At 43.5% G+C, this 27,845-nt stretch overlaps 1 protein-coding gene and 1 long non-coding RNA gene across 5 annotated transcripts in view; one reads left to right on the top strand and one right to left on the bottom strand.

Moving 5' to 3' along the window:
* The window catches only part of THSD4 (thrombospondin type 1 domain containing 4), a 576,503-nt gene that overhangs the window by 303,646 nt on the left and 245,012 nt on the right, over positions 1 to 27,845 (bottom strand). For all 4 annotated transcript variants that reach the window (XM_084979881.1, XM_021073928.2, XM_021073924.2 and 1 more), the window contains one exon: positions 18,552 to 18,688. In XM_084979881.1, coding sequence (XP_084836007.1) covers positions 18,552 to 18,688 — 137 coding nt within the window. The remainder of the gene's footprint in view (positions 1 to 18,551; positions 18,689 to 27,845) is intronic.
* The window catches only part of LOC146406890 (uncharacterized), a 994,549-nt gene that overhangs the window by 775,344 nt on the left and 191,360 nt on the right, over positions 1 to 27,845 (top strand). The window lies entirely within an intron of this gene.

Genomic DNA, 27,845 nt, shown 5'->3' with positions numbered 1-27,845 from the left:
TGACAGGGCAAGCTCTCACGTGGGCCGTGTCTTAGCACAAGGGGGCAGGGGCTGTGGGAGTCAGCTGGGGCTGCCACAGCAAATGCCACAGACCGGGTGGCTTAAACCACAGACAGGTATTGTCTCACAGTTCTGGAGGTGAGAAATCCCAGATCAAGGTCCCAGAGTTGATTTCTGGTGAGGACTCTCCTCCTGGCTATGTCCTCACACGGCCTTTCCTCCATGTGCTTATGTGGACCGAGGAGAGGGCGAGGGAGAGAGGGCTCTCTGGTGTCCCTTCTTAGAAAGGCACTAACCCCACTATGAGGGCCTCATCCTCATGACCTCGTGGAAACCCAATGTCCTCCCAAAGGACCCATCTCAAATATCATAACATTAGGGTCAGGGCTTCAACATATGAATTTGGGGAGAAAGAGGCAAAAATTCAGTCTAGAATAGGCATACAAGCCCCTGAGAGCTGGGAGAAGAGCAAAGACCAGGAGGGCAGGAGCTAAAATTTAAAGTGTGGGAAACATGTCTTTACCACATGCAGCCACCTCCCTCCATCCCAATTCCAGCCCAGGGTAGAAACACTGGAGGTGGGAATAGAAACCTCCAGAAAGATATGGGAACCCAAAGCCAAGGAGACTTGTGTTGTTCTTCCCATGTAGGAACGTGGGAGCCGGGAGACCCCCTCCCTGTGTGTCCCCAGCAACACAGGAAAGATGCAGGAGAGAAGAAACAGTGGCATGATGTGTCTAGGCAGAGAAGCAAGCTGAGGGTGTGGCCCTGAGTCTAGCTTGCGACTCCTCGAGGAGTCCAGGTGTGAGGTAGACGGCCCAGAGCTGGGAGCCTCAGGGGCATGCAGGGCTCCTGGGAGCCTCAGTGACCAAAATGGGCATGAGGGAAGACTGGAGTGCAAGAGCCTTCAACTGTGCTGCAAAAAGAGCCCAAGAGGTACCTCCGCTACCATTGGAGCAGATGTGGCAAGGATGGAAGGGCACCCAAACACCAGGCAATATGCTCGGCAATCAACCAGTCAGCAGGAGCCAGCAGGATGGCCCACAGGGGGCCAGACTCTCAGCCCCCAGCACCCAAGCACTTCCCACTTCCCACACATCCTCTTTCACCTTGACTCTCTCTGGTAGAACAGAGGATGAGAAGGGACCCTCGAGATAGTGGGAGTAGCCCAGAGAGAGAGAGAGAGAATTTTTTCCCAAAGAGACTGAGTTAGTCCAGAAGAGACTTCTAAGCCAGAAATGACCAGCTTTAATTGACAAGGTCATGTGCCACCCTCCCTGGCCCTGGTACCTCTGCCTCCTGAGTGGAAATGGGGCCTCAGGAACAAGTTGAACTCAGTCATAAATAAAGTTACTCCCCTTTGTGGCTGTTTACTTTATACTTATCACACTATCTTGGGTGCGGCAAGCTTTGCTCTTTCCATTGTGCAGGTGAGAAAACAGAAGCTCAGAAATCGGAAGCAATGTGTCGATGGGCACACAGCTTATAAGAGGGGGAAAAGCTGGGTGTGACCTTGAATCTTCTGAGCCCAAGTTCAAAGCGCTTTCGGTTTGTCCTGTGTTCTACTCTCATCCAACCCTCTGATCAGGCTCAGCTCTCCTGGCTGAAAAGGGGGCAAGACAAGAGATCCTCCACTGCCTGCCTTACTTCCACTCTGCCCACAGACTCAGGGCACCAACAGGGTGAGTCTACACTGGTTTCCCAACCAAGCCCATGACTTCTCCAGGCAGCACTGCCAACTAGTTAGTGGAGCAGATGAGGCCACCTGGATGGGCAACTGCCTAGTCATTAGCTACAATGCCCGGACCTGACCTGGTTTACAGATAAGTCAGCCATTCCCCTCAAGTGTTCACACGCACACCACTGGACCGAAACAGCTGTCCAGCACCAAAACCTTCCTTCCTCTGTCCCCTTTTAAAATTCCACCTGGATGTGCACCTCATGCCTCCCTTAGGGCCATCCGTGTCCACCCTAACTGGGTCATTCTACATTGGAGCCCTGATTTGCATTGTCATGTTGCTTTAATATGGAGAATAGTTTCTTGTCCACTTTTAAAACGGAATGTTTTGTTTTGTTTCTCTCTAAGTATCTACAAATCCTACCATGTATCTGTGGTGAAAGCTACCCAGAGAACTAGGCGTTGATATTGGCCAGCAAATATTACAGATACCAACTGAGCTTAAACTAGTTAAATGTAGGTTAAACCTGCTTTTTGTTTTCCAAGAGTTTGGGGGCCTGAATTTTTGTTGCAAATCAATTCCCCCCTATTTAAATCTACTTATTTCTAAAATGCTATTTTAAATTGAACCTAGTAATAGGCTTTGCTGTTAAACGTTATTGATTTTACTCTCAGCACTTTTTACAACTCAAGTTAAATTGTTTATGAAATGCCTGTATAGAAGGGGAACAACAGATAAACGTCACTGTCCTTCGTGACTTTCAATAATTTAGATTAATGGCAACAATAATAGCTTATTTGTTTTGAGCACGTACAGTGTAGCAGGTACTCTGCTGGGCAGTTTACATAGGATCATCTCATTCAGTCATCACAATGACTCTGGGAAGTAGATTCTAGTTATTACCTCCATTTCTCTGAGGCACAGAGAGGCTAATTCATCCACCCAGGGCCACACAGTAGAAAGTGACAAAATGTAAACTAGCACCCAGGTCATTCTAACTCCAAAGCCATGTTCTTCATCACGCTAAAGTGCTGCCACATAGAGACAGTGGCCAAAATCGCTCCAGATAACTTGGTCAGTCAGTTGCCCAAGGGTTTGACGCCAGTAGTATTGAATAATGACATAGATATTTATGTCTACAGGAGTAATTTCAAAGCCAATCCACCCTAGTTGCTACCTCAACCCAACAAATAAGCCTTCTCCATCTGAAGAGTAAAGACAGGGCTTGGTGGCCTCATTCTCCTCGGTGATAACCATCTTAGAGTATGCAACCGATGGTCAGACAGAGGCCACCTGCTGGTCAGACAGGCACCCAGGTGAGACCAGCCAGCCAGTTTCTGGGTTTGCTGGCGATGGCTGGCCCAGGAGAGACCTGAGATTTGAAGGAGAATGAACAGAAGGCCAGGAGATTTCTATGTAATCATCAAATGTGTTTACAGCCAGGCCCCAGTTTTCACCACCTCTCCTTTAACCAATCCACTCGCCTAGCCACTCCTGAAAGCCACCTACATTTAACTTTTCACCACCTTGATTCAAGAATTTGTCAGTTTCTACCAGGCAGTTAGTGTTACCAGTCAACCGTTTCCTGATCGATGTATGAGCGCCATCTAGGTGTGAATGGAGCTAACTGCAGCCACAGTCAGCAAATGTGTCCCTGCAAGGCTCTTTCACAGATTTCTCTAAGAGCCCTTGCAGCGAGAGCAGAAAGGGAGGACTACAAGAAGATCCCTGTTAAATGACTCAATACTGGGCAGTATACTTAGAAAATCATCTCGATTAGGTTTCTTCTTCTGAAGGCTTTGTTATGGAAGACTGGAAAAAGAGGTTAATAATTTTAATTCCCATTACTTCAGGATCGTACACACTACAATCACAAAATGCCCAGAATGTTAAGGGAGCCGAGGATAGGTTATTCCCCAAATAATCTCTGCCACCAAATTTCTGATGAAACTTGGTGAAATGACATCTCTCCGCGTTGTCTTCTTAATCTTCTCTTGAGCACTTTTTTTTTTTTTTTTTTTTTTTTTTTTTTTTTTTTTTTTTGTCACACCCGAAGTTCGCAGGCCTGGGATCAAACCTGAGCCACAGCAGTGACAACAGTGAATCCTTCACAGCTAGGCCCCCAGGAACTCCTGTCTTCTCAATATTCTCTCTCTCTCTATCTTTTTTTTTTTTTAAGTTGAGAGTTAAGTTTTATTTGGGGCAAAATTAGGACTTAAGCCCAGGAGACAGCATCTCAGGTAGCCTGAAGAAACAGCTCAGAGGAGGTGAGGGAAGAGCTAGGATATATAGGACTCTTTGCAACAAAGGACAGGTAGCAGGAACAAAAGAGGAATGGGCTCATGGCTCAATACTCTCAATGAGTATGTTGGATAATGTGATAGTAAACCCTTCTTACAAGGTCCACTTCCAGGATATTACAGGGTACTTCCTTGTGACAGCTTTAAATGGCTACTGTTTTGTTTCAGGCTGGCAAGTGGGACAAGATGTATACAATAAATTATCTGGAGACCCTTTGGAGGTGACTAAGGCAGGCACTACCTAAGCGCATTCATATCCTCCTGCTTCTCCTTTACCCTAAAAGAACCCTGACAGGGTTTGCATTGGGAATGTCCCCAGAAGACCAGACCCATTAGGTCTGGCTAATAGGATGTCACCAGGAGTCAACTAACTAGGTGTTGTTGCTGAGAAAGCTATTGTTTGAGGAAAAGACACAGACTCGGTTGACAAGTAGCCTCAGCCCTTCTACCTGCCTGGAATGTGGACTTGGTGAGCAGAGGGTCACCGGGTGCTCATGGGAACATGTAGTTACATGCTAAGGTGCCAGGAGGAGTCTTGGTCCTTGACAAGAGCATCTTTTCTGGCCTAGCGCCTCTTCCTCTGGGGTTGCTGGTCCATGGGAAAACACACCTGCATTTGGTTAAACCACTATTGTTGGATTTTTGTTACAAGCAGAAATTCATCCCTGACACAACAACTCAGGTTTTGTGAGTTAAACATGGGAGGAATTTGGCCCCATTTTCTTATTCAAAAAATATTAGAGCAGGTGCCTGGAACCATGTGCCAATAACTGCCAGGTATTAACCACCTCGAGGCACTTGTGGTCTGGTGGGGTAGTTCTATGAAAGTGGAACTCATCAGAAGGTCCTGGAAAGATGGGAGGTGGTCAGAGGCGTCTCCCTGCAGTGACTCCTTAGATGAGTGTTCAAGAATTAGCCTGGTAAAATTAACTTGCTAAAGAAGGGGAAAGAGGGCTATAGCAGACACTGTTGTTTGCCAACCCTATGGGCATTTCCCCATCCACCATACTGATGGTGCCTTTGTTTTTATTCCAGTGTCTTCCCCCCCTCCCCGCCCCCACCTCCCTTTAGTGGCTGTTAAATCCCTTTGTCTGTGACTGGTTTAGGATGGGCATGAGAATCGGTCCTGAATAATGAAAAAGGAGGCCAATTCTGCTGTCAGGGTGACTAGAAGAGCTTTCTTCACTCTTAAAACAAACATGCACAAGAAAGAATGGACTCTTCTCTCTTCTGTTGGACCTCATGTCTGCCTGTGATGCTCAGACCCATGGCAGATCTCCCTAATATGAGGGAAGTGAGCCAGAGGTGGCCAGGCAGGGTTTGGCAAAGAGCAAAGATGAAGGGAAGCTTGTCCTCAGTGGCATCACCAACTAGCTGTCTTAATCAACCCTGGAACCATAAGGCTCTCAGGCTTATGTTATGTGAATTGAAAAACTTATGGTTTCCAAGGGAGACAGTTCGGGGGCGGGGGGATGCACTGGGGTTGTGGGATGGAAATCCTATAAAATTGGAGTGTGATGATCATTGTACAACTATAAATGTAATAAATTCATTCAGCAATAAAAAAAATTAAAGAAAAAAAAAAGATCCTCTTAGAGCTTGAGTCTTTTGGATTGGATTGTCTGTTACCTGCAGCCAAAAATATCCTGCTACAAAGGCACTCTAGGCAGATGCAGTAGCACAGACTGAAGAAATGAGACATATGACAGACGATGACCTGTTTTAAGACCATTTTTGATGGGGAAGGCTGTACCACATGAAAATGACTCTTCCATTGGTGGAAAATTCTATTTCTTAGGAACTTTTTAAAAATGTTGACAGAAAGTCTGTTTTCTCAGAAAGTACCATCTCAGCCTTAGGAGAGGGAGATTTTCTTTCTTTTTTTTTTTTTTTTTTTTTGTCTTTTTTTTGCTATTTCTTTGGGCCGCTTCCGCGGCATATGGAGGCTTCCAGGCTAGGGGTCTAATCGGAGCTGTAGCCACAGGCCTACGCCAGAGCCACAGCAACGCTGGATCCGAGCCGCATCTGCAACCTACACCACAGCTCACGGCAACGCCGGATCGTTAACCCACTGAGCAAGGGCAGGGACCGAACCCGCAACCTCATGGTTCCTAGTCGGATTCGTTAACCACTGCGCCACGACGGGAACTCCAGGAGAGGGAGATTTTCAACTGAGAAAAAGCATCTGATCTTCAAGGAACCCACATAACAGAAAGTATGTATGACAGTCTTTACTTCTAGGAATTGTGTCTGGCCTTTTCTTCTAAAAAATAAAAGAGAAACATTTGAAGGGCATTTGCCGGCTTTTGTTTTGAAATGGCATTTGGGGCTGTACACAGCCAAATGTACAGAGCTTAACAGTTTAAGCAATGCTTGCTGCGGAAGGAAATAGGGTGGGACATAGCTTTTAAACAGGCACCTTTCATGCTTTTCAAAAGTACAGCCCGAGGAATGTTTTACAAGTGGTATGGGATGCCGCAATTCTGCAAATGCCCAGCAGAGGGAGCAAGAAGTGACAATTTACAGGTACCCACCCGGCCAGCAGAGACCGGATGGTGTTTTTTTGTTTTTGCTTCTGAAAACAACAAGCATTTTCAATGGGATGTTTCAATGCTTCCTCTTGGCAAAATTTAACATTCTCTCCCTCATCGAAAATTCTGAGGTACACCGTGGCTTCCAAGAAACATCAAGGGACATTTTCAGGTCTAGAAGGAGAGGGATCTGTTTTTCCGTTAATTACAGGTGGAACTCCAGTTGAGCAGAGCTAAGTCAGGAAAAGAGACTTGTGGGCAGGGGACAGCTTTGCCATTTAGATAAAAACAGTACTTATGAGCAGTCAGAGCAGCCCAGCGAGGTCAGGCGAGAGGCACACAGCAGATGGGTCCAATCTCCCCCAAAAGAAATGTTTTGAATGCAAAAAATGAAAACACTGCAAATCTTTCATCTTTCCCCCCTCCACTTTGTATTTTTAAGGGTTACAAACTAAAAGAAAAATTTGCAAGAATAGTTCCACTAACACCCACACACCCTTCCCCTAGATTCAGTGACCAATTTTCCACACTCGTTGCTTTCTCCCTCTGCTCCTCTTCTCTCCTCTCCCTCCCCGGTTCATCAATTCCATCAACATTTCTGAAATACCTGAAGTCGGTCAGACTGTTCTCGGCCACTCAGATCAAGGCAATCAGATGTGTAAACAATAACACCATGGTCTGAGAAGAGAGAGGGCATGGAGACAAGGCACTTGGGGGTGGGGGGAGGCACAGCACAAGGAGCGATAGCGCCCCCCAGAATCAGGGAATGTGCCCCAGAGGTGACCTATGTGGTTGACAGAGGAAGAAAGGATTTTGAGGGAGAGGAAAGGAAACAAGGTAGGAAGGCAAGGAGGACTCAGAGTCAGGGGCTGAATAGTTTTGTTTGTCCTGTTTCTATTCTCCCACTTCCATCTCCTCTCCTTAGATGGTCACGTGCTTACGGAGCATGCCGGGCTTTGTGCCAAGGACCATATATACATATATACACGTCTTCTCATTTAATCCTTTTATCTTTGCCAGATCTATACCGTTATCATCTCTAATTTACAGAGTGGAAAACAGGGCTCAGAAAAGTCAAGAAGTTTAACAAAGGAGACCTAGCTCATGCGTAACAGATAAGTAACAGATAAGTAATTGCTTATGCATTTTGTCATATCTTTTTAATGCTCTACAGGCAAAACACTCTCCTCCCAGGATGCCAGATGCTTCCTTCCATCCCCCGTCCCCAGCCCCTCCACCCCCTCTATCCCAAGTCAGTGGGACAGTACCTTTCTCAGCCCCATGGTTCCCTTCACATGAGCCTCATACAAGCCATATCTGTTCATATCATGACACGGCTCCTGTCGCTCTCTGTTCTTTGAATCCAATCACAATGTCCTAGATGATTACTGCACCTGGTGCCTGTTTAGTACATCAAGATCTACTACCCCTAGACATCAAGATACAGCAGTTGAGCCCCTGCCACATTACTGAACCTCCAGCACTGCCATTAGGGGTCATGGTGGAACCCACACTGACCTGAGATCTTTAGACAGAAAACGCCACCTCATTTAATTCTTCCAGAATTTTATGAGGTGGTCTCAGCATCTCTAATTTATATCGAAAGGGACTGAGTCTCAGGGTAAGGACATGATCCTCTCAAGGTAATTTGGTTAGTAAATTCACACTCACGCCTGGTTGGGGAAGGAACAAAGAGCGCTGAGCTGAAACAAATGATTCAGAACTAAACCGATAAGTAAGCAGTAGTTTACTTTGCAGGTCCACACACAACTGCCCCCAAGTGTTATTTACAGTACTCTGGTGTCATCAAGAAGAAATCACCCATCTAACTCACATTTTTCCCAGTTATTGCCCCTATTATTCTACTTCCACTTATTTTAATTTGGGCCTACTTAGTCCATCACCAGCACTGAATTAAACACTAATTTATGCCAGTTTCCTTAGGAGCTGCTTCTAAAACATACATGTAATTTCAATACTGAACACTAGATGTCACTATTACCCAGTTCTACAAAACCGCCCTTCCTAAGGTCTGGGGTGGGGGTGGGGGGGTTGTCATCACCAAGAAGTATTAGAGTCACATTACGTGATATTGTCTTACTTAATCTATAAAAACTGGAACACCAGCAATAAGACAGAATTCCATTAAAAATGCTGCCTGTGTTCTCTAGCTTCACTTTGAAGGGCTCAAGAAAAAAAAGACTATTTTTTTCCCCAAGTGAGAAATAATAGCAAGAACATATCCAGAACCACTGGAACACTAGGCATTGTCCTTTATTTACTTATTTGAAACCTCCCACTGCTCGTGTGAGGTATTTAGATTAGGCTTTTAGAAACTGATTTAAAATCCAAAGGATACAATGATTGTTCACCCAGGAAAAGCTCATCACAGCTCTCCCAAGAAGCAGCATGCTTTAAGGTTTTAAAGTACAGTTTTGATGAAACGAGGCCAGTTTTTGGAAACCACAATTTGAATTCAAAGTCTTTTACCTCCTGTGATTCTATTTAGCCCCTTGATAATCAAGGCCACTACTGACCTTCCTTCCTTACTCGTTCATTTGGATGAGTTTGGACGTAGGGCAAAAAAGAATCTTTTCTCCTGGCACGCTCCCAAGATTTGGTTAGGAAACTGGTCTAAAATATCCTTAATGCTACAGTTACTAGTATTATGCTTAAAAAAAAAAGTAAGAGAAATAAGTAGGAAAAATAGTAAATTTCAAGTCATCAGGAAATGAGTTGATAAACTTCAAGAAATGTATAGGAACCATACCCCTATTAAAAAAAAAAAACTTGTAGAAGGTACTGCCATTTGTCGAATAACAGAAAATAGTACCTCAAGAGCCGAGTTGCTTTTAGGGGTAAGATTTTTTCCCTCCCATCAAATCCAGTTTGTTCCAAAAGCAAATTGCTGCTAGAGCTTTTATTCTGTGCTTTTCAATAAATATTAATACATTTTCTAGTTCCTTTTTTTTTTTTTTTTTTTTTTTTTTTTGCTTTTTCCCAACCATGAATGAGACTTTGATCTGGCTTACCATCATGCTTTTGCCATCAGAGTAACTTTCTTTTTTTTAATTTTTTTTGTCTGTTTTTTGTGTGTAGGGGGCACATCCATGGCATAAGGAAGTTCCCAGGCTAGAGGGTGAATCAAAGCCATAGATAGCCTCAGGCCTATACCACAGCCACAGAAACACCAGATCTGAACCTCGTCTGTGACCTACACCATAGCTCATGCAATGCCTGATCCTAAACCCACTGAGTGAGGCTAGGAGTCGAACCCTTGTCCTCACGGATCCAAGTCAGGTTTGCTACCGCTGAGACACAAGGAGAACTCCTAGAGTACTTTTCATGATTGTTACTTAGGCTACTCCAGTACTAAAAATTATGGAACATTTGTTTTTCAATCAAGTAAAAGTGTATTGTAAATATAAGTCTTGCTAAGGCCCCTAAACAGAGATGGTTTTTCCAAGTGATAAACAAAGAAACCTTTCCATTCAGAGGCCATGAGTGCATTAACTCCAAGCAAAGAGCAAACTTACCTTTCCTAAGTTTAAACGCCAGTCCGTTTTATTTCTCTTTCAAAATGTATGTTCTGGTATTCATTTAGGAATAGATATACAGGCTAACGGAATACAACATAAAGCCCAAATACATACATATATGTGTGTGTGTGCTTGTGTGTGTATATATATATACATGTATATATATGCACACATACATATGGCAATGCAGAGGAAACCCCAAAATAGTGGGGGAAAGATTTATTCAATTATGGTGAGGGCATAACTGCATAGCCATCTGAAACAAAGTGAAATTGAATCCATACCTCACACGATACACTAGAATAAATTCCAAATGGATTAATATAAAATGTAAAAATAAATATAAAAGCATACAGTTATAAATTATAGAAAGAAGACACAGAAGAATTTTTTTTTAACTTGAAAGCATAGAAAGTCTTTCCACAATACAAAATCTAGAATCGGACAAGAGAGAATTACTAAATTCAACATTTAAAAAAGTTAAAACCCCTGCCTAGCAAACAAATAAATAAAACCCCATGAGCAAAGGCGTAAGTCAAAAGGCTACTTGGGGGAAAAAAAAAAACCCTTGCAACTTATACGATACAAAATTCTTTCATGTATAAAAGCTCCTATAAATTAAGGGAAAGCTCAACAACCCAACAGAAAAACAGATCACAGGAAAGGAATGTCAATGGTTCCCAGGTCAGAAGATCAAGGTGCAGCGCTGGGCTGGGACCGAAGCGCAGCAGGTTAGGTGTCTAAGTATAAGACCTTGAGAATTTCATTTTATCCAGTGTCTCCTAAAATTCTGTATCTGAGGCACCTTCTTCATCCTGCTCCAGGCCCGGAACAGATCTTAAACATATGAAAAGATGCACAGTCTCACTCAAAATAAATGCACATGAAAACTGCCCGACAAGCCATTTTTCACTTATCAGATTGGCAAAAATCCAAATGGTGGACAACACAGCACCCTCAGACCTTGCTGGTCCAAGGGTGAGTTGTTTCAACCACTCAGGAGAGCAAATCGCCACCCATCAGGCATGCAAATCACAAATACATATGGACTCTTAACTCACTTCTAAGACTTTATCCTACCAATCCAGGCAAATGTAAAATGATTCACGCACAGGAGTATTTATGGTGGTGCTGCTGGTGATGGTAGAAGGTTGGATTCGACCTAAACATGCCTCATGGTTAAATAAGGTATAGTTAGGTCATACGGTGCAGCATCAGGCCCCTGTCAAATGAAGGGGCATGTGCTGTAGAGACTGAAATGGAAAGTTCTCCAAGATAAGTTATGTAAGAAAAGCAAGGTCCAGGAGTTCCCGTCGTGGCTATGTGGGTAATGAACCCGACTAGGATCCATGAGGATGCAGGTTCGATCCCTGGTCTCACTCAGTGGGTTAAGGATCCGGCATTGCTGTGAGCTGTGGTGTAGGTCGCAGATGCAGCTCAGATCTGGCGTTGCTGTGGCTGTGGTGTAGGCCGGCTGCTACTGCTCTGATTAGACCCCTAGCCTGGGAACCTCCATATGCCGTGGATGCGGCCCTAGAAGACAAAAAAAGAAAGAAAGAAAGAGAGAGAGAGAAAGAAAAAAGAGAGAAAAAAGCAAGGTCCAGAGCTGTGTGTGTGTGATGTGTTACCACGTGGGTCAAGAATGGGAAGACAACATAAGACAAATTGGCAGGTAGGTACATAAAAGCATCTGCCTTGAAGAAGGGAACTAAAGGTGAGTGGTTATTTCCTGCCGGGGAATGGGAAACTTAACAGGTGGGGACAGTCACATTTTTGGCTATCAGAGCCATGTAAATAGATTATTATCTATTAAAAATATGACATAAAAAATGTAAGCGTTTTCAGCTGGCACTTTTGTCCTCAAATATCTATTTGTACCTGGGTGCACAATACCTCGGGATATTTTTCCATCACACCTTCAGTGCTCCTCACAACTGGGTTGGACCTGGCTTTTGGCAGAAAGGTAAACAAGATGTCCACACTTGGTGTCCGGCTGAGGGGCTTCCAGGCTCCACTGGAGTCCTCGTTAGGCTGGGAAGCCTACTTTTTTTTTTTTTTTTTTTGAAGTCTGATTCTATTGGTTAAGAGCATGAGCTGACTCAGCAAGAAGGAGCACAGGGACCAAAGGAGAAGCGGGACAGCTCTCCTTGACCTTGTTGGTCTGAGGAGAGACTGCCTGGGGATTCCACAGGCAACGGAGTTTTCCACATCCCTAAAATGTTTATTTGGTGCCTTGTGGAAGGGTATCTGCAGATGAGCTTTTATATACAACGAGTCCCGCAAAGCTCTGCAGCGTCTATATCGTAACAGATCGGACTGAGACAGTACTTCTAGCCTGTGCTGGTTCAGGAGCAGGAATAGGGTGGATGGGGGCAAAGGTAGACTCTTCGTCTGGCCCAGGGGACTTTGCTGAAGGTCTCCTCTCATTTCTCAGTTACAGGTGCAGACAGCACCCCTGCCAATTTAGATAGAATGGCTCTTTAGGTTCCCTTTGGGAAAGGCTGCCCATTCCTTCAGAAGCCCAGGGGAAAGGGACCTTAAAATCCTCTCTGTTCTGACTGACACTCCAGTAAAAGAGGGACCCCCCAGGGAAGGACAGCTTGTAGGCTCCAGACATCCTACCTCATCCTTACCCAAGCAGCCCCTTTGTCATCTGTTTTAATATTAGAGATCCTGGCAGACCTCCAAACCTATTCTTTGTTTTATTTTGTTTTTTGTCATTTTGCCTTTTCTAGGGCTGCTTCCGGCAGCATATGGAGGTTCCCAGGCTAGGGGTCGAATCGGAGCTGTAGCCACCGGCCTACGCCAGAGCCACAGCAACTCCAGATCCGAGCCGCGTCTGCGACCTACACCACAGCTCAAGGCAATGCCAGATCTTTAACCCACTGAGCTAGGCCAGGGATCGAACCCACAACCTCATGGTTCCTAGTCGGATTCATTAACCACTGTGCCACGATGGGAACTCCTATTCTTGACCCATTATATCATCCAGCTTCCAGAGCAATCTTTCTGGGCACAGAGAATGACTCAGTGGAGGGTTTTCTATTGCTAAAGACAACATGCATCCAGGAAGTTGTGCGGGTGCCTTGGAGGAAAGAAGAATGGTACCATCAGGAGGAGGCCAGTTCACACCCGAGGGCGAGAGCAGGAGAAAACACAGAACAATACCCTGGATGTCTGTCAGCTCCTGAGCACCACCTGAGCATTGGGTCCTGGCCACAGACCTGGCACACATCTTCTCCACTCTCTGGACCTTCATGGCCGGGAGCACTGCCCCCACTTGTCACCCCGACCCCGTCCCCGTCCCCCTCGGAGCCTTCCCTGACCCTCCGTCTAATATGTGCCTCTCACCGCTGTTCACTATTTCAGTTCCCTGTTAACTTCCTAGTGCTCATCAAAATTTGTCCTTCCTGTGTTAACAGACCTTTTTCTCTTTATTACTTTCTGCACCAGATTTTAAGCCCAAGGTGGGTCAGAGCCATGCTCATCTTTCCCACTGTTCTATCTCCAATACCTAGCCCTGTGTTAAAATTATTTGTTGAGCTAATTATGTACATTGCTTGGGTTGTTAATAATTAATAGGTATGTAGTAATTAAGAATTCCAAACAGTTTATGTTAGGTGTGTAATCTCAATGTTTGAAAATGAGAAAAACCATAGATAATGGAAAAGAAGTGCATATAGTCAGTCAAATTTCCTCAAGTTCACTTTAGGTTTCTGTTTAATTCTATCTCTCTCTCTCTGTTTTGTTTTGTTTTGTTTTCTTGTTTGTTTTTGGGGTTTTTTTGGCTGCAGTCGAGGTATGCAGAAGTTCCCAGGCCAGGGATTGAACCCATGCTACATCTATAACCAGGGCCACTGCAGTGTCAACACCACCCAGATCCTTAACCCACTGAGCCACAAGGGAACACCTAAGTTTCTGTTTAAGATTTCAGGAGGCCTTGACCACAAACAGGACCTGGGCTCTAAATTTTTTTATTTTTGGGCGGCTCCTGAGGCAATTGGAGGTTCCCAGGCTAGCAGCTGAATGGGGGCTACAGCTGCTGGCCTACACCACAGCCCATAGCAATGCTGGATCCTTAACCCACTGAGCAAGGCCAGGGATCGAACCTGCAACCTCATGGTTCCTAGTTGGATTTGTTTCCACTGCGCCACGATGGGAACTCCTAAAATTTTAATGCTTAGTTAATCCTATTCTTGATCATTTTTTGGAAAGGAGGTTAGGAAAGCCAGTTTCTAACTTATTCTTCGGTTCATTCATTTACACATTTTTAAAACATTTATTGAATAATCTTAATAACTTAAGCACTGTGGATATAAATATGTCTAACACTGATTGACTCTCTGCCTTAGCAGCTTAGACATATGTCAAAATAACTGTAACATAATATGATAAGCATTTTAATAGGCACAAGCAGAAAGTGCTTTTAGAATCCAGTTTGCTTGGGGAAGAGATACAAGAGGGAGTCCACTGAGGGTCACACAGCTCAGGATTCCGGCGAAGTAACAGCTCTCCACCCTATTTTCAGGCTTGAATCAGGCACACGTTTGGCACAGGCGAGAACGATTTACCCAATGCAACGATTCTCTTGGTTTCAGCAAGGAACCACAGAACTCTAAGCAAAAGCCCACAAAATAAAGCCCATAACCAAATGAAAAAAAAAAAAAAAAAAAAAAGGAACTTAGGGCAAAGGGCAGAGAAGCGAGCAGGGTGGTTTGGTTCAGGAGAGCACAAGAGCAGTTTAAAAAGGAACAGAACCCTGAATGCACAGGCACACACACCCAGTACGCCATCCTTCCGGTCAGGGTGACACATGGTCCAGAGCTTATCTCTGCACATGTGGAAAGAGTTACTTTGCTTAATCTACTGAATAAATATGAAACAATTTGACGATGTATTCTGATCAAAGCCTGAGAGCCAGCTGGGAGAGGAGGTGGGAAATCTCCACCAAGCGTGGGTGGAGTGTGGGCGCCGCATGGAAGGTGATAGAGATAAGGAGGGCAGGTGGGTGGCAGAAGGAGGTCTTTCCCCTCAACAGAAAGCACCACGGGAAACAGCACTCTGCTACTCGCTTAGCTTCTTCCTATCTTTAGCTCTGTCCGGACTCAAGAAATTCAGTGTGAGCAAAATTAAAAGCAAGATGAGGGACGCAGGAGGCTGGGGAGGTGCCACACACTCTCCTTGACCTTCCAGGCCTTATGTCCCTGGGATCTGGGCAAGAGGGCTTTACGGCCTTGTATTCTCAGCATCAACTACCCTGCCCATCTCAGCCAAAGTGGAAGAAGCTCTGTGTTGCATTCAGGACCCATTTCATTTGCTGAAAGCCAACAGATAGAGTCCCTCAATTCATTTACACATTGGTTTGAAGCACCTACTCACAAGCAAAGGGCCAGGAATTGCTCCTGGCCTGGACAGGTGGCAGGCCAGAGTGATGGGAACAAAGAGTCACAAGAAGTGGGAACAGAAGAACAGAAGCAGTGCTCCAGGGGACCAGCCAATGGCTTTTGAGCAGAGTCCACTGGGTGGCCCAAGAGTGGACATTAGAAGGGTTCTCTAGGATGCCAGGCAGTGCATACATTCTTGTGAAGGCACAGCCCTGCGAGTCTGCTAGGTCAGGGAGCAACATGTGCCAGCCCTGCCAGCACTGGGGCCCAGGAGGCCTGGCAGGAGACAGATGATGAAGGGCCTGGACTTTATTCCCTAGGCAATGGGGAGCCACTTTGCTGTACAGCAGAAATTAACACAGCATTGTAAATCAACTATATTTCAATTAAAAAAAAAAAGAGGGCTTCAAATGCACTCTTTCGCTTTAGGCAAAGTCGGGGATAGAGCACTTTCCCTTCAAAGCCTGGCTATCTATATGCAGTCTTTTGCCTAAGGCCAACATTTGGGATCCTTCACTCCCTGTCGAGAAGGAAGTGTCATCCAGGACTGCAGGATTGGAGAGGAATCCCCAAGCTCTCCAGCCCCCAGCCCAAGGACGTCTGCATTCTTCCTGCCTCTCTTCCAATTCTTGGATCTAAGACACCATAGGAGCTCCAGTAACAGGGTAAACAGGCTAGTGGGGGGAGCACTCAGCCGGGCGCTGGGATAAAACACTCCAGCTTGCTCTGGGAGGACCCGGGGGCTTTTCTGTGGCTTCGCATCCGGAGGACGCCCTTCTTCCCCAGCTACTCTTCTGTGGGTTGAGCTCATATCCTTATTTAACGCTTGTCACTTTTCATTAACTTTTGTTGCAGGCCTGGGTTTGCTTTCAACTCTCTGAGGCCAGCAGAGGCTTCCTGGAGCTATTGCAGATATAGACACCCCTGTGAGAGAGTAACAGCTGTCTCAGGCCCAAGTCAGAGAGAGATAGCAATTTGAATTCTGGGCTTCCAATCAAATATTCAGAAAAGGGCACTTTCCCCTTTGCAAGTTGCAAAGGAGACAGAATGTCAGTCTGGGAAGCAAATGTATTTCTGATTATTTAAAGTTCTAAGAGGATGGGACAGTCAGTGGTTCCAGCAGTGTCAATAAGCAAATTTCAGGCAAGTGAACAGAGAACAAATATGAAGTTAATATCAATGTCGTGCTTATAACAACAAATTCCTGTTCATTTGCTCACATCCTAGGGAATGTGCCTCAGTTTTTCAGCAATTATCATCTCCCACCTGTGCTGTCGTACACCACTGGTTTTCATCAATTACTAGCTAAGAATCCTTACCCTCGTCCTTGTAAATGTGTGTGTGTGTTTTTTTTTTTTTTTTTTTCATCTCCTCACCTCAAAGACAATGCAACACTAAGAAAAGAAGCTCCCCCAATGGAAAGAGATGATATTGCGTCTTCCTTCCAACCCATCTCACCTCTCTATATTTACATTTCTAGTTCTTTGTGGACTGTATTTTAATCAAAGCATCTTTTAAAACTTTGTGGCACAAAGTGTGATCCGTGGACCAGCAGCATCAGCATCACAGGGGAGCTTGTTAGAGACGTAGATGACTCAGACACTTTCCCAGACCTACCAATGCAGAGTCTGCCATGATTCACACTGCAGTGTGAGAACACAGCCTCAAAAGATAATGTGACTCTCACGAATTTGTAACCTGCCAAAAAACCTCTCAAATACTCTTGCATAGAAAATTCAAATACAACAGGTGTATGTAGACATAAAGAAACATCATATAAGAAAAGCCAGTGTCCTTTACTAGTGCCAGACCTGGGAGGAGGACCTTCCATGTATTAATTAGCTCATGACTCTTCACTACAATGCAGGAGGGAGGTATCATCCACCCTGTGTTCCTGACCTGGAGACTGGCCCTTGCCATCTGCCTCTACACAGACTGAATCATAAGCCACTGCAGCTGCCGACTCTCAACACCCCCTGAAAGAGCTCAGGGCGGGAATCAGGAGTGAGGCACTCTGTGCTTTGGGAAGACTAGTAGATAGTTAGATAGTTTCAGGAGAAGATTTTATGAGCCCAATTCTTACATCTCCTCATACCCAGAAAAGCACTAAAATCCTTCATGGTGATGTCTGCTTCTCTTGACTAGCAGTAATCTCACGAGACTAGCAGCAAACTTCCTGTAAAAATGTGTGCTTGGTTGCATGCACCTCCCTCTTCACCAAAATCACATATATTCTGACATTTCCCCCCTACCTCTTTGGAGCAGCCTTTCAGAGCCATCTGAAATTCTGCCTTCAGAGGCTGTTGCCCACAGTAGTGAAAGCTCTGAATCCTAACCACTAGACCACCAGGGAACTCCCAAGTTGTGCATATTTTGTAAGTCCACAGGTTGTAGATGATGCAGAGGTACAGAGAGCTTACAGAACTTATACGAGGTCACACTGTTAATCATGGATTGAACCCATGTCCTCATGGATACTAATTGGGTTCATTAACCACTGAGATATGAAGGGAACTCCCCCAAATGGTGCTTTCTATCAAAGGGCAGCATCCTGCAAGGATTCTCCCCAGCCCAGAGTGTTTGTAGAATGCAGGGTGGGGAGTTCCTGGAACAGACTTCAGAAATCCAAGGAGGCTGAGAACTTCCTGTTGAAAGTACAACTTCTGTCATAAAGGCGCTAGACAACTTTGATTTGGAAGCCTGCCCTAGCTGGTGGGAGGCGAGATAAAATATGCTGTGCCCTTAAAATGCCACCCTGACGATGCCAACTGTTTCTTGACTGATCCAGCAGTGACCTCTTCATAACCTCAACTCCAGAGGTAGGAGCTCCAGCCAACGAGGAAAGATCGGAGTTTGTTAGGATGCACATGATGTAAATGTAAATCACTTAATAAGCAAAATGCCATTGTGAGACTTGGCAATTCCCAGAGATCAAAACCACAGAGCAGAACAAGCCGACCCATCCTACCCCCTTTTCCCGGAGCTCACAATTCAGAGTAGGGGGGACCAAGGCTTGTGGGGAGAAAGCATGCCACAGCCTGGCAACCAGTGCAGTCGGAAGTCACAGATCAGACACCTCCGAGACCCACTCCAGATACCCCAGTTCTGGGGCACTCACCTTGCACTGCCCAGACACGCAGATGGCGGTGCCATTCTGGTCACAGGGGGTACCATCAATGACCTTCTCAGCTTGCCGGACGTAGAAGCGGTAGCCCATGGCCTGGCAATTCAGCTCACATTTCCGATTGCCCTTGACTACCAAAAGGAAAACAACCAAAATCAATCAGCATCTTTTTTCTTTCTGTATTTTTTATTGAGATAAAATTCACATAACATAAAATCAACCATTTTAACCAAAGGATGCAATTCAGTGGTTTTTAGTATATTCACAATGCTGTACAACATCCCCACTAACTGATTCCAGAACTTTTCCATCCCCCTAAAAGGAAATGCTGGACCTGTTAGCTGTCACTCCCAATTCCCTCCTCCTCCTGGACCTTGCCAACCACCAATCTATATTCTTTCTCTATGGATTTGCCTATTCTGGACATTTCATATCACTCACCTTTTAAAATGGCATGTAAGTTATTGGATCTTTCCCTACGTGATGGTAGAGAAAAGGGGTTGGATCTTTCTTTTCTGTTTCCTTTTTCTTTTCTATATATATTTTTTTGTCTTTTTGCCATTTCTTGGCCCGCACCTGTGGCATATGGAGGTTCCCAGGCTAGGGGTCGAATCAGAGCTGTAGCCGCTGGCCTACACCACAGCCAGAGCAAAACCAGATCCGAGCCGCCTCTGCGACCTACACCACAGCTCATGGCAACGCTGGATCCTTAACACACTGAGTGAGGCCAGGGATCAAACCCGCAACCTCATGATTCCTAGTCAGATTCCTTTCCACTGTGCCAAGACGGGAATTCCTATTTTCTTTTCATGGCCCCGCCTATGGCATTTGGAAGTTCCTGGGCCAGGGGTCAAATTGGAGCTGAGACCGCTGGCCTACGCCACAGCCACAGCAACACCAGATCCAAGCCTCATCTTTGACCTATACTGCAGCTTCTGGCAATGCTGGCTTCTTAACCCACTGAACAAGGCCAAGGATCAAACCCTTATCCTCACAGGGACTACATTGGGTCTTTAACCTGCTGAGCCACAACGGGAACTCTAAGAGCTGTATCTTGACCTACTGGCATACAGTAGAGATTCCATGCTAAGTGAATGTCCAGAAGGAATTCTTAAAGAATTTCACAATGCAAATAATAGACTCCACTTTTAGTCATCCTCCCATGCTATCCTCTCATAGTCACAACCATATCGTATAAATCAGCAATCACAGTGAGCATACAATGCTTATGTTCCACTTTTTTTATTACTTAAAATCTATGCGGTGATATCATTTTATGCTCTTTTAAATGGCTGAAGTTTCCTGTAATAATTCCTCCATTATGAGATATTAAAGTGGTTCTCTATCATCTGGGGTTGGAGTCCAAAATTCTCAGGAAGGGATAAAACATCTTTCAAGAGCTGAACCTCGCCTGCCTTTAAGGTCTCATTTCCTACTGCTCTGCCTTAAATCAGCGTTCTATCCCCACCTAAGCACTTCCTCTGTCCAGGCGTCACTTATCGGCTCCTCTGGCTTTGCTTCACTTGATGGTGCACCTGATTCTACTCTGCTCTAGGTCCCTGGTCACTCGCTCTGGGAAGCCCTCCATGGAAACTCATCTCCCCTATATGTCCATCCATCCCAGGCTGATCCAGCCTCCCCTACTGTAAGGTTAACCAAACTTCATCGGAAGCATGGCTTCGAGAGACCAACTCTGACTCACTTTTGTGTCCTTAGCACTCAGTAGAGAGCTGGGCACACAGCAAATGCTCAACAAATCTCTGAGGAATAAAAGGGGGATAGAGAAAGGAATATTGGCTTTTTTTTATTTTTTATTTTTTTTTGGTCTTTTTGCCTTTTCTGGGGCCGCTCCCGCGGCATATGGAGGTTCCCAGGCTAGGGGTCTAATCAGAGCTGTAGCCGCCGGCCTACGCCAGAGCCACAGCAACACGGGATCCGAGCCACATCTGTGACCTACACCACAGCTCATGGCAATGCCAGATCTTAACCCACTGAGCAAGGGCAGGGATCGAACCCACAATCTCATGGTTCCTAGTTGGATTCGTTAACCACTGCGCCATGACGGGAACTCCAGGAATATTGGCTTTTGGGTGTTGTTTTGTTTTGCTTCTGTTTTTACCTTTCTCTCCTCCCTCCCCACTAGATAGGTTCCCCTACCTCAGAGCTTTTCTTTATAATTTTGTAACTTCACACAGGGTCTGAGTTGGTGCTCAATCAATGCTAAATTAATTACTGCTACAATTAATATCTTCAGAGCAAGCTTGCTGCCTCCAAAATAAGAATGAGTAAAATTTTCAGGCGAGATATATTTCCATAATCCAAGGGAGAAATACAAGCCAAGTATGCACTGATTTTGTTTAACTGTTTTTGGAGACGAGACTAATGCTATGCTCAGCCATAGACAGCATGTTCCAGGGTCATGCCTCTGTCTGAAAATCTGATTATTGCATTGGATAATACTGACTTTTTCCTACACAACACAATACATCATATTTTCCCCAGTGTGGCTGCCTGACTGTCATAGCAATGAACTTCCTTCTTCTCCAAAGCCATTGAAAACCGCCAACAGGAAATCATAGGCAACCTCTGGGACCACATGGTTTAAGGAAGATTGAATCTTCTACAGACTCTGAGCTCTATTGGAGAAGTCAAGAGACTCGATTTCCTACCCTGGCTGCCCAAAAGATCTAAGAGATGATCTTGGAACAGTCAAAGACCAACATAGATGTAAGCACCTTTGGGAATTATTTAAAACCAAACATCGCTTTATAAACACATATACACACAATAGGCCTAAGAAAGGAAGTGACAAGTTACAGGGAAAATAGTCTACATCTTTCCCTCTCTTGTCATCCAGCTATCCAGACCCCATTTCCTCTCTCCCAGCATCTCGCTTTCTGAAGGGATAGCCAGAACTATCCAGGTGCGTTGCCTTTTATGTAATAAAAGGGTCTGAAAGGCAGCCTCATGGGGGCAAGGGTTTTGAGTTCTCACTTCTCTGGGCTTCCTCCCAGTTTCCTCTATCCTTTCCGATACTATCCTTGGCAGCCACAGCTTTATCTCACTATATTTGCAACCATACTACATACTATGAAGAACAACAACAATACAAAAACATGGCTGATTGTGAGACAATTTTGGCAGAATTCTCCAAATGGCTCCATGAAAATAACCCAGAGGAACAGCCTTAAGTCTGGGCTTCTCCTACCTGAGGCTCCAACCAGACACTAGGTCTGACCCTCTGCCTGAGCAGCTTAGGCAGTGCCCCTGCCTTCCAGACTTGCAACAGGGGAAAGAGGGATCCCAGGAAATAACTGAAACCTGGGGATGAGTGACCGCCTAACAAAACTGTCCAGAATCCTGCTGCCTTAGCAACACTCACCTAGAGCTTCTCATAAAATGGCATAAGCCCTGACTTCTCCAGACCCTGCCCATACTCCCCACCTACTTAAAAATGCCACATAAAAATACATTTGCAGGGCTTCACAAGGATAGTCACTTCATTCTCTTTTCTCTCCCTGAGCAGAACTGCAGTTCGGATACCAAGAGCCTCTTCTCAAAGCAGATTTTTGTCATGGTTATCTCTTTTCTTAAAATTATTTTTTGGCTGTTTTTTTTAGCATTCTTAAACATTTTTTAAAGTTATAGTTGGTTTACAATGCTCCATCAATTTCTGCTACACAGCAAAGTGACCCAGTCATATATACACGTGTGTGTGTGTGTGTGTGTGTGTGTGTGTGTGTGTGTGTATGTATTTCCTTTCTTATATTATCTTCCATCATGGTCTATCCCAAGAGACTGGATATAGTTCCCTGTTGTGTATAGTAGGACCTCATTGCAGAGAGAGGGACCAAACAGAAGAGCACAAGCTAGAACAATTGGATAAGAGCAAGTGAGCACATCCTTCTCCTCTGTGTTTCTCTCTCTCTTACCTCTCACCCTCTCTGCTCTCATCTGGTTCCTAAATGTCCTTCCCACCCCCAGGGGGAACACCTTTACATTCCACACAGCCAGGCAGTGATCCTCAGTGTGGTCTCCAGGCCAGAAGCATTAGCATCACCTGGGAACTTGTTGAAAACACGAATTCTTGGGCCTCACCTCCAACTCCTAAGTCAGAAACTCTGGGGATGGAGCCCAGCAGCCTGTATTTTGAAGTGCTCCAGGTGTTCTGGTACACCTCTGCTCTAAGCAAAATCAAGTAGTGGACAGACTTGGAAGCAGCTGGTTATTCTTACTTTGAATCAAAGATATCTAAATTCCATACCTAAATTTAAAAGATAATATTTTAACTTAGGATATTGCCAGTTATCTGGATCCCTGATAGTAAAAAAAAAAAAAAAAAAAAAAAGCCCTCTGATCATTATAAAATGCTGGAGAATATACAAGAAAATTCAGATTACTTAGAATAAAGTGACTAACAGCTAAGTGGTTTACTCTCAAATACAGGTTAAATCTTTAAATCACTCATTGAACTCTTCAATTGGAAAAATCCATTGACATAAGACTTAAGATATTTTTAAGTGACAAAGGACAAATAGAAAAGGAACTAAAAGTCACAAAATTTTAGAAGGTGGGAAGCAGAAGGATCCATGGAAATAACTTAGCAAACAGATCCAAGCAAACTGATCCTAAGCAGGAATTAAAGCAAGGAAGCTACCTATTATTGTATCATCTTCACAAGGTAACTTTGGAAATAGGGGAGAGAGGCCTAAAAACAAAAAAAAAAAAATATCTATAGGGTATTTAAGGATCAAAGGTTCAGAACACTGGAAAAAAGTGGCTATACTAACATCATACAAAATAGACTTTAAGGCAAATATTTTTACTAGAGACAACTAAGAGCTTTTTTTGCAATGATAAAAGGATCAATCCATCAGGAAAACAATGATGCCCCAAAATACATGAAGCAAAACATGACAGAATTGAAAGGAGAAACAGATAATTCAACAATAATAGTTTGAAACACTGACACCCCACTTTCGACAATGGATAGAACAACTATACAGAAGATGAGTAAGGAAATAGAAGACTTAAACAGTACCAAACCTCCTAGACTCAGTAGATATCTACAGAACCTTCCATCCAAGAAACACAGAATACACATTCTTCTCAAGTACACATGAAATATTCTCCAGAAGGGAACAAATGTTAGGTCATAAAGCAAACCTTAACAAACTTAAGAGGAGTGAAATCATACAAAGTATGCTTACTGATAAAAATGGAATGAAATCAGCCATCAGTAACAGAGAAATTTGGAAATTTCAGAAATATGTGGAAATTAATATACTTCTAAATCACTGATCAAGAAAAAATCAAAAGGAAAATGGGAAAAAACTTTGATATTAGTAAAAATAAAAATACATCATATCAAAACTTATGGAATGCAGTTATAGCTATCCTTGGAGGGAAATTTATAGCTATAAGCACCTATGTTAAAAAAGATCTCAAATTAATAACAACCTCCTGCCTTAAGCACTGAAAAAATAAGAGCACACTAAACAAGGCCGAAAGAAGGAAGGAAACTAGAATGGAAGTAAATTAAACACAGAAGGGAGAGACAACAGAAAAAAATCAATGAAACCAAAATTTTTTAAAAGATCAACAAAACTGACAAACTTTTAGGTAGAATAACTAAAAATAAAACATAGAAGACTCAAAATACTAAAATTAGGAACAAAGAGTGGACACAACTACTGATTTTACAGAAAAACAAAACAAAACCAACTCCCCCCCAACTTCTAGCCAGGACAATTAAAAGAGAAAAAGAAAATCATCCAAATTTTAAGAAAAGTAACAGTATCTCTATCTATAGTCACAGATGATATGATCTTGCGTATAGAAAAAAATTTAAATGCACCAATAAATAAGTTCATCAAAGATAAAGGATATAAGATCGATATGCGAAAATCAGTTATATTTCTATACAATATCAATGAAACAACCTTAAAATAAAATTAAGAAAACAATTTAATTTATAATAGCATCAAAAATTATGAAATACTTAGGAACAAATTTAACGGAAGAAGTATAAGACTTATACACTGAAAACAAAACATTGTTGAAAGAAATTAAGGAAGATCTAAATAAACAGAAAGACATTCTATGTTCATGGATCAAAAGACTTAATATTGTTACGATAGCAATGCTCCTCAAAATTGATCTACAGATTCAGTGTAATCCTAATCAAAATATCAACTGTATTTTTTTTTTGGCATAAATCAACAAGCTGATCCTAAAATGTATATGGAAATGCAGGGAACCATGTGCCTTGGCAACATGGCAGTGAAATTTCAAGACACTTGATGCAAAGAAAAGATAACACAGGCTACCAGAGAGGGAAAAAAACCAAGAAACAAAATGGTGTTGGATGTCTTAACAGCTTGGAAAGCTAGAAAATAATTGGGCCTCATGATTTTTGAAAATTCTGTATCGATTACTAGAATTCTCTATCTAGTCAAATTATCAGTCCTTAAGAAGCAATAAAGTCACTGTCAGAAATTCAATTCTCACACAATTTAGTGCTCATGTACTTTTACTAGAGGATGTATTCTACCACAGTGAAGGAATAAACCAAGAAAGTAGAAGGTGTGGGACACAAGGAATAGAAGATCTAACTCAGAAAAGAAGCAAAGAGAATGCCCAGGACTAGGGTGAAAGGAGACTCTGACAAGACAGATGTGCACTAGGGAAATATAAGAGCAGATCAGAAGGCTCCAGGAGAAATTTCTTCAAGAAAATGAAATGGATAAAATATCCAATAAAGTTTAAGATATTGAGATTTGAAAATATTGAGTTCTCGAGTTATAAAAAGAAGATTTGCACAATTTAGAGGGGCTTGGGTTGAATTAGTGTGAAGTACATAGAAGAGTTGACAAACTAAAAACAAAAAGGTATTTATTAACAACATAAAAAAAAAGGATTTCAGGAAAAGTCACACAGCATATGGAATGCAAGCTACAGGGTGATGCTCCCATTATCTATCATTACCATCCCAATTCAAGTCAGAGTTCCCTCAGCAGCTGCAAGTGTTGCTTGCTGGTAGCTCACAGCTTTGTCTTTCTGGATAGAACTGGCCCCCAGTCTAAGGGAGTTACCTCACCATCCTGCTTCCCAGGGATATCCCCTGTCTAAAGACTGGTCCATGTGGTTGTACAAAGGCCCATTCTGTCTCAATTGGGGTAACTGTGCAGGGCAATCCTAGCTCAGAACTAGCTCCAGATTTACTCCTTAAGAAACACTGGGCACAAATCTCTGCCTCAGGATTAGCATCCAAGAGATCTGACCTAAGCTAGCACACTACCTGGCTCAGCTGTGAAGAGCATGCACATAGTCATATTGTAGGTGATGGTTATTAATCTACCCAAAGTTAGAACATAATTACATTGAGAGCATGTGGGAGGGGAAGCGTGTATATGTGAGGTGAGGTAGAGGGAGAAGATGGTGAAAGAGGGCTACCTTCCTTTCAACAGAAAATATCTGAAACTGAAAAATCCAGAAGTTATGATATAAACATCATTCAGAGATAAGAAGGTAAATATCAAAAGATGAGGTACAATTGTTGGGTAGTAAGAAATATTGGAGGGGGGGAAGTTTGTAGAATTATTTGAGTCTGTAAGATATATGCATGCCTAACTTGAATGAAATAATAAAAATTTATTTTATAAAGAATGTCAAAAATAACCTTCCATATTCAAGTTCTAAGAAATGGCATCCTGCACAGTTACCATCAGTGGTAGGTCCCTCGCATTTACTCAGAACCATAAAACCCTTTGCTGTCTTTTCAGGAACGCAGCCTAAGTGAGAGGACAAAATCTTGCTTTCCAAGAAAGCAATATGTTACTGAAGAGTCTAGATTTTAGCCAGCTGTGCAACGCCCTAGGTTTGCCTTAGCTCTTAGTAAGCAAGAGGGAGACTCCCCAAAGTGGCAGGAAATGAGGTTCAAGCTGTTCTCACAAGAGCACATTCTCCTGCCCTCACTTAACAGGGAGAAAATTTCAGGTAAGTGAGAGAGAGCTCCTGTGAATAAACACGTGAGGCTGTTCTTGGAGGATGGATAACATCTGTGCTTAGTTTTGGATCCATTCAAATTTCACAAATTCACTCCAAGTTTAACACCGAAGTCCTCATTTCCCAGGCTCAAGTTCCATTTTTTGGGTAGAATATATGATATCCCTGTTCAAGAAAAGCAGCCTCCTAAACACAGGCAGCTCATAAAACTCGGAGGTGGCTGGGTGCTTACCCAACACATGCTGATGAGTGAAGTGTAAATGAATTCAAAACATGTGGATGCAATGTCTTAACTGTGTATGCAAGGGTTTAAATAAAAAAGGGGTTTGCTCAAAGTCCTAGCAATGGGCACAGAGTTTGCAGCATTTGGTCGGGGTGAATAATCCAGGGGCAACCAGAGCCGGGCTGGCTTGACCTTCGCCAACCACGTGCTATGTGCTATTTCTATATCTATGTGCCAGTCCTCCTGTTTTAGGATAAAGGATCTGCCTGCCCTTGTACTCCAAATTCTGCACTAGGCGCAAATGATTAGTATTTAAATTGCTTCCCCCCAGACTGCATTTTCCAGAACAAAGTTATGGAAAATAAGATGTGGAGAATGCTTCAAAGAGCCCAGACTCTTTTCTGGAATTAGAAAATTGCTGAAAAAGTCAGAAGAGAGGAAGGGCAAGACTATAATTCTTTGCTTTTCCTGTTCTGAAAAGGAAATTGTTTCAGGTACACTCCATTATTAAAATTTAAATATGGAGTTCCCATTGTGGCTCAGCAGTAAAGAACCCAACTAGTATGCATGAGGACTTGGGTTCAAACCCTGGCCTTGCTCAGTGGGTCAAAGATCCGGCACTGTCATGTGTTGTGGTGTAAGTTGCAGATACGGCTCAGATCTAACGTTCCTGAGGCTGTGGTGTACACTGGCAGCTGCAGCTCTGAATCGATCCTTCCATATGCCAAGGGTGTGGCCCTAAAAAGACAAACAAAACAAAACAAACCCTTAAATGCAAAAGCATACTGCTTATCAATTATGTAATATAATCTTCTATTCCACACTATGACTGTATAACTGAAACCTGAGAAGTTCCATGCTGTGCCCTACTGAATCTTACTTAATTTACAGTTTTAACAGGCTTGGAGATCCGGATTAGAAACAGTACACAAAGAATCTTTTTTAAATCCTGAAAAATCATTGGCTCCATGTTCCATAGATGTTAAATTCCTTACACATATTTCTAGTAGGTAACACTTTCATGCAGTGGTGCTCAAACTAGCGTACTCAGAATCACC

Source organism: Sus scrofa, chromosome 1 (genome assembly GCF_054392235.1).
Source record: "Sus scrofa isolate SSC_HxYL_T2T_F1_AM1 chromosome 1, Sscrofa_HxYL_maternal_Yorkshire_Landrace_v2.0, whole genome shotgun sequence".
Lineage (NCBI taxonomy): Eukaryota > Metazoa > Chordata > Mammalia > Artiodactyla > Suidae > Sus > Sus scrofa.
The sequence above is the reverse complement of the archived record's forward strand: the minus strand, read 5'-3'. Positions and strand labels throughout refer to the sequence as shown.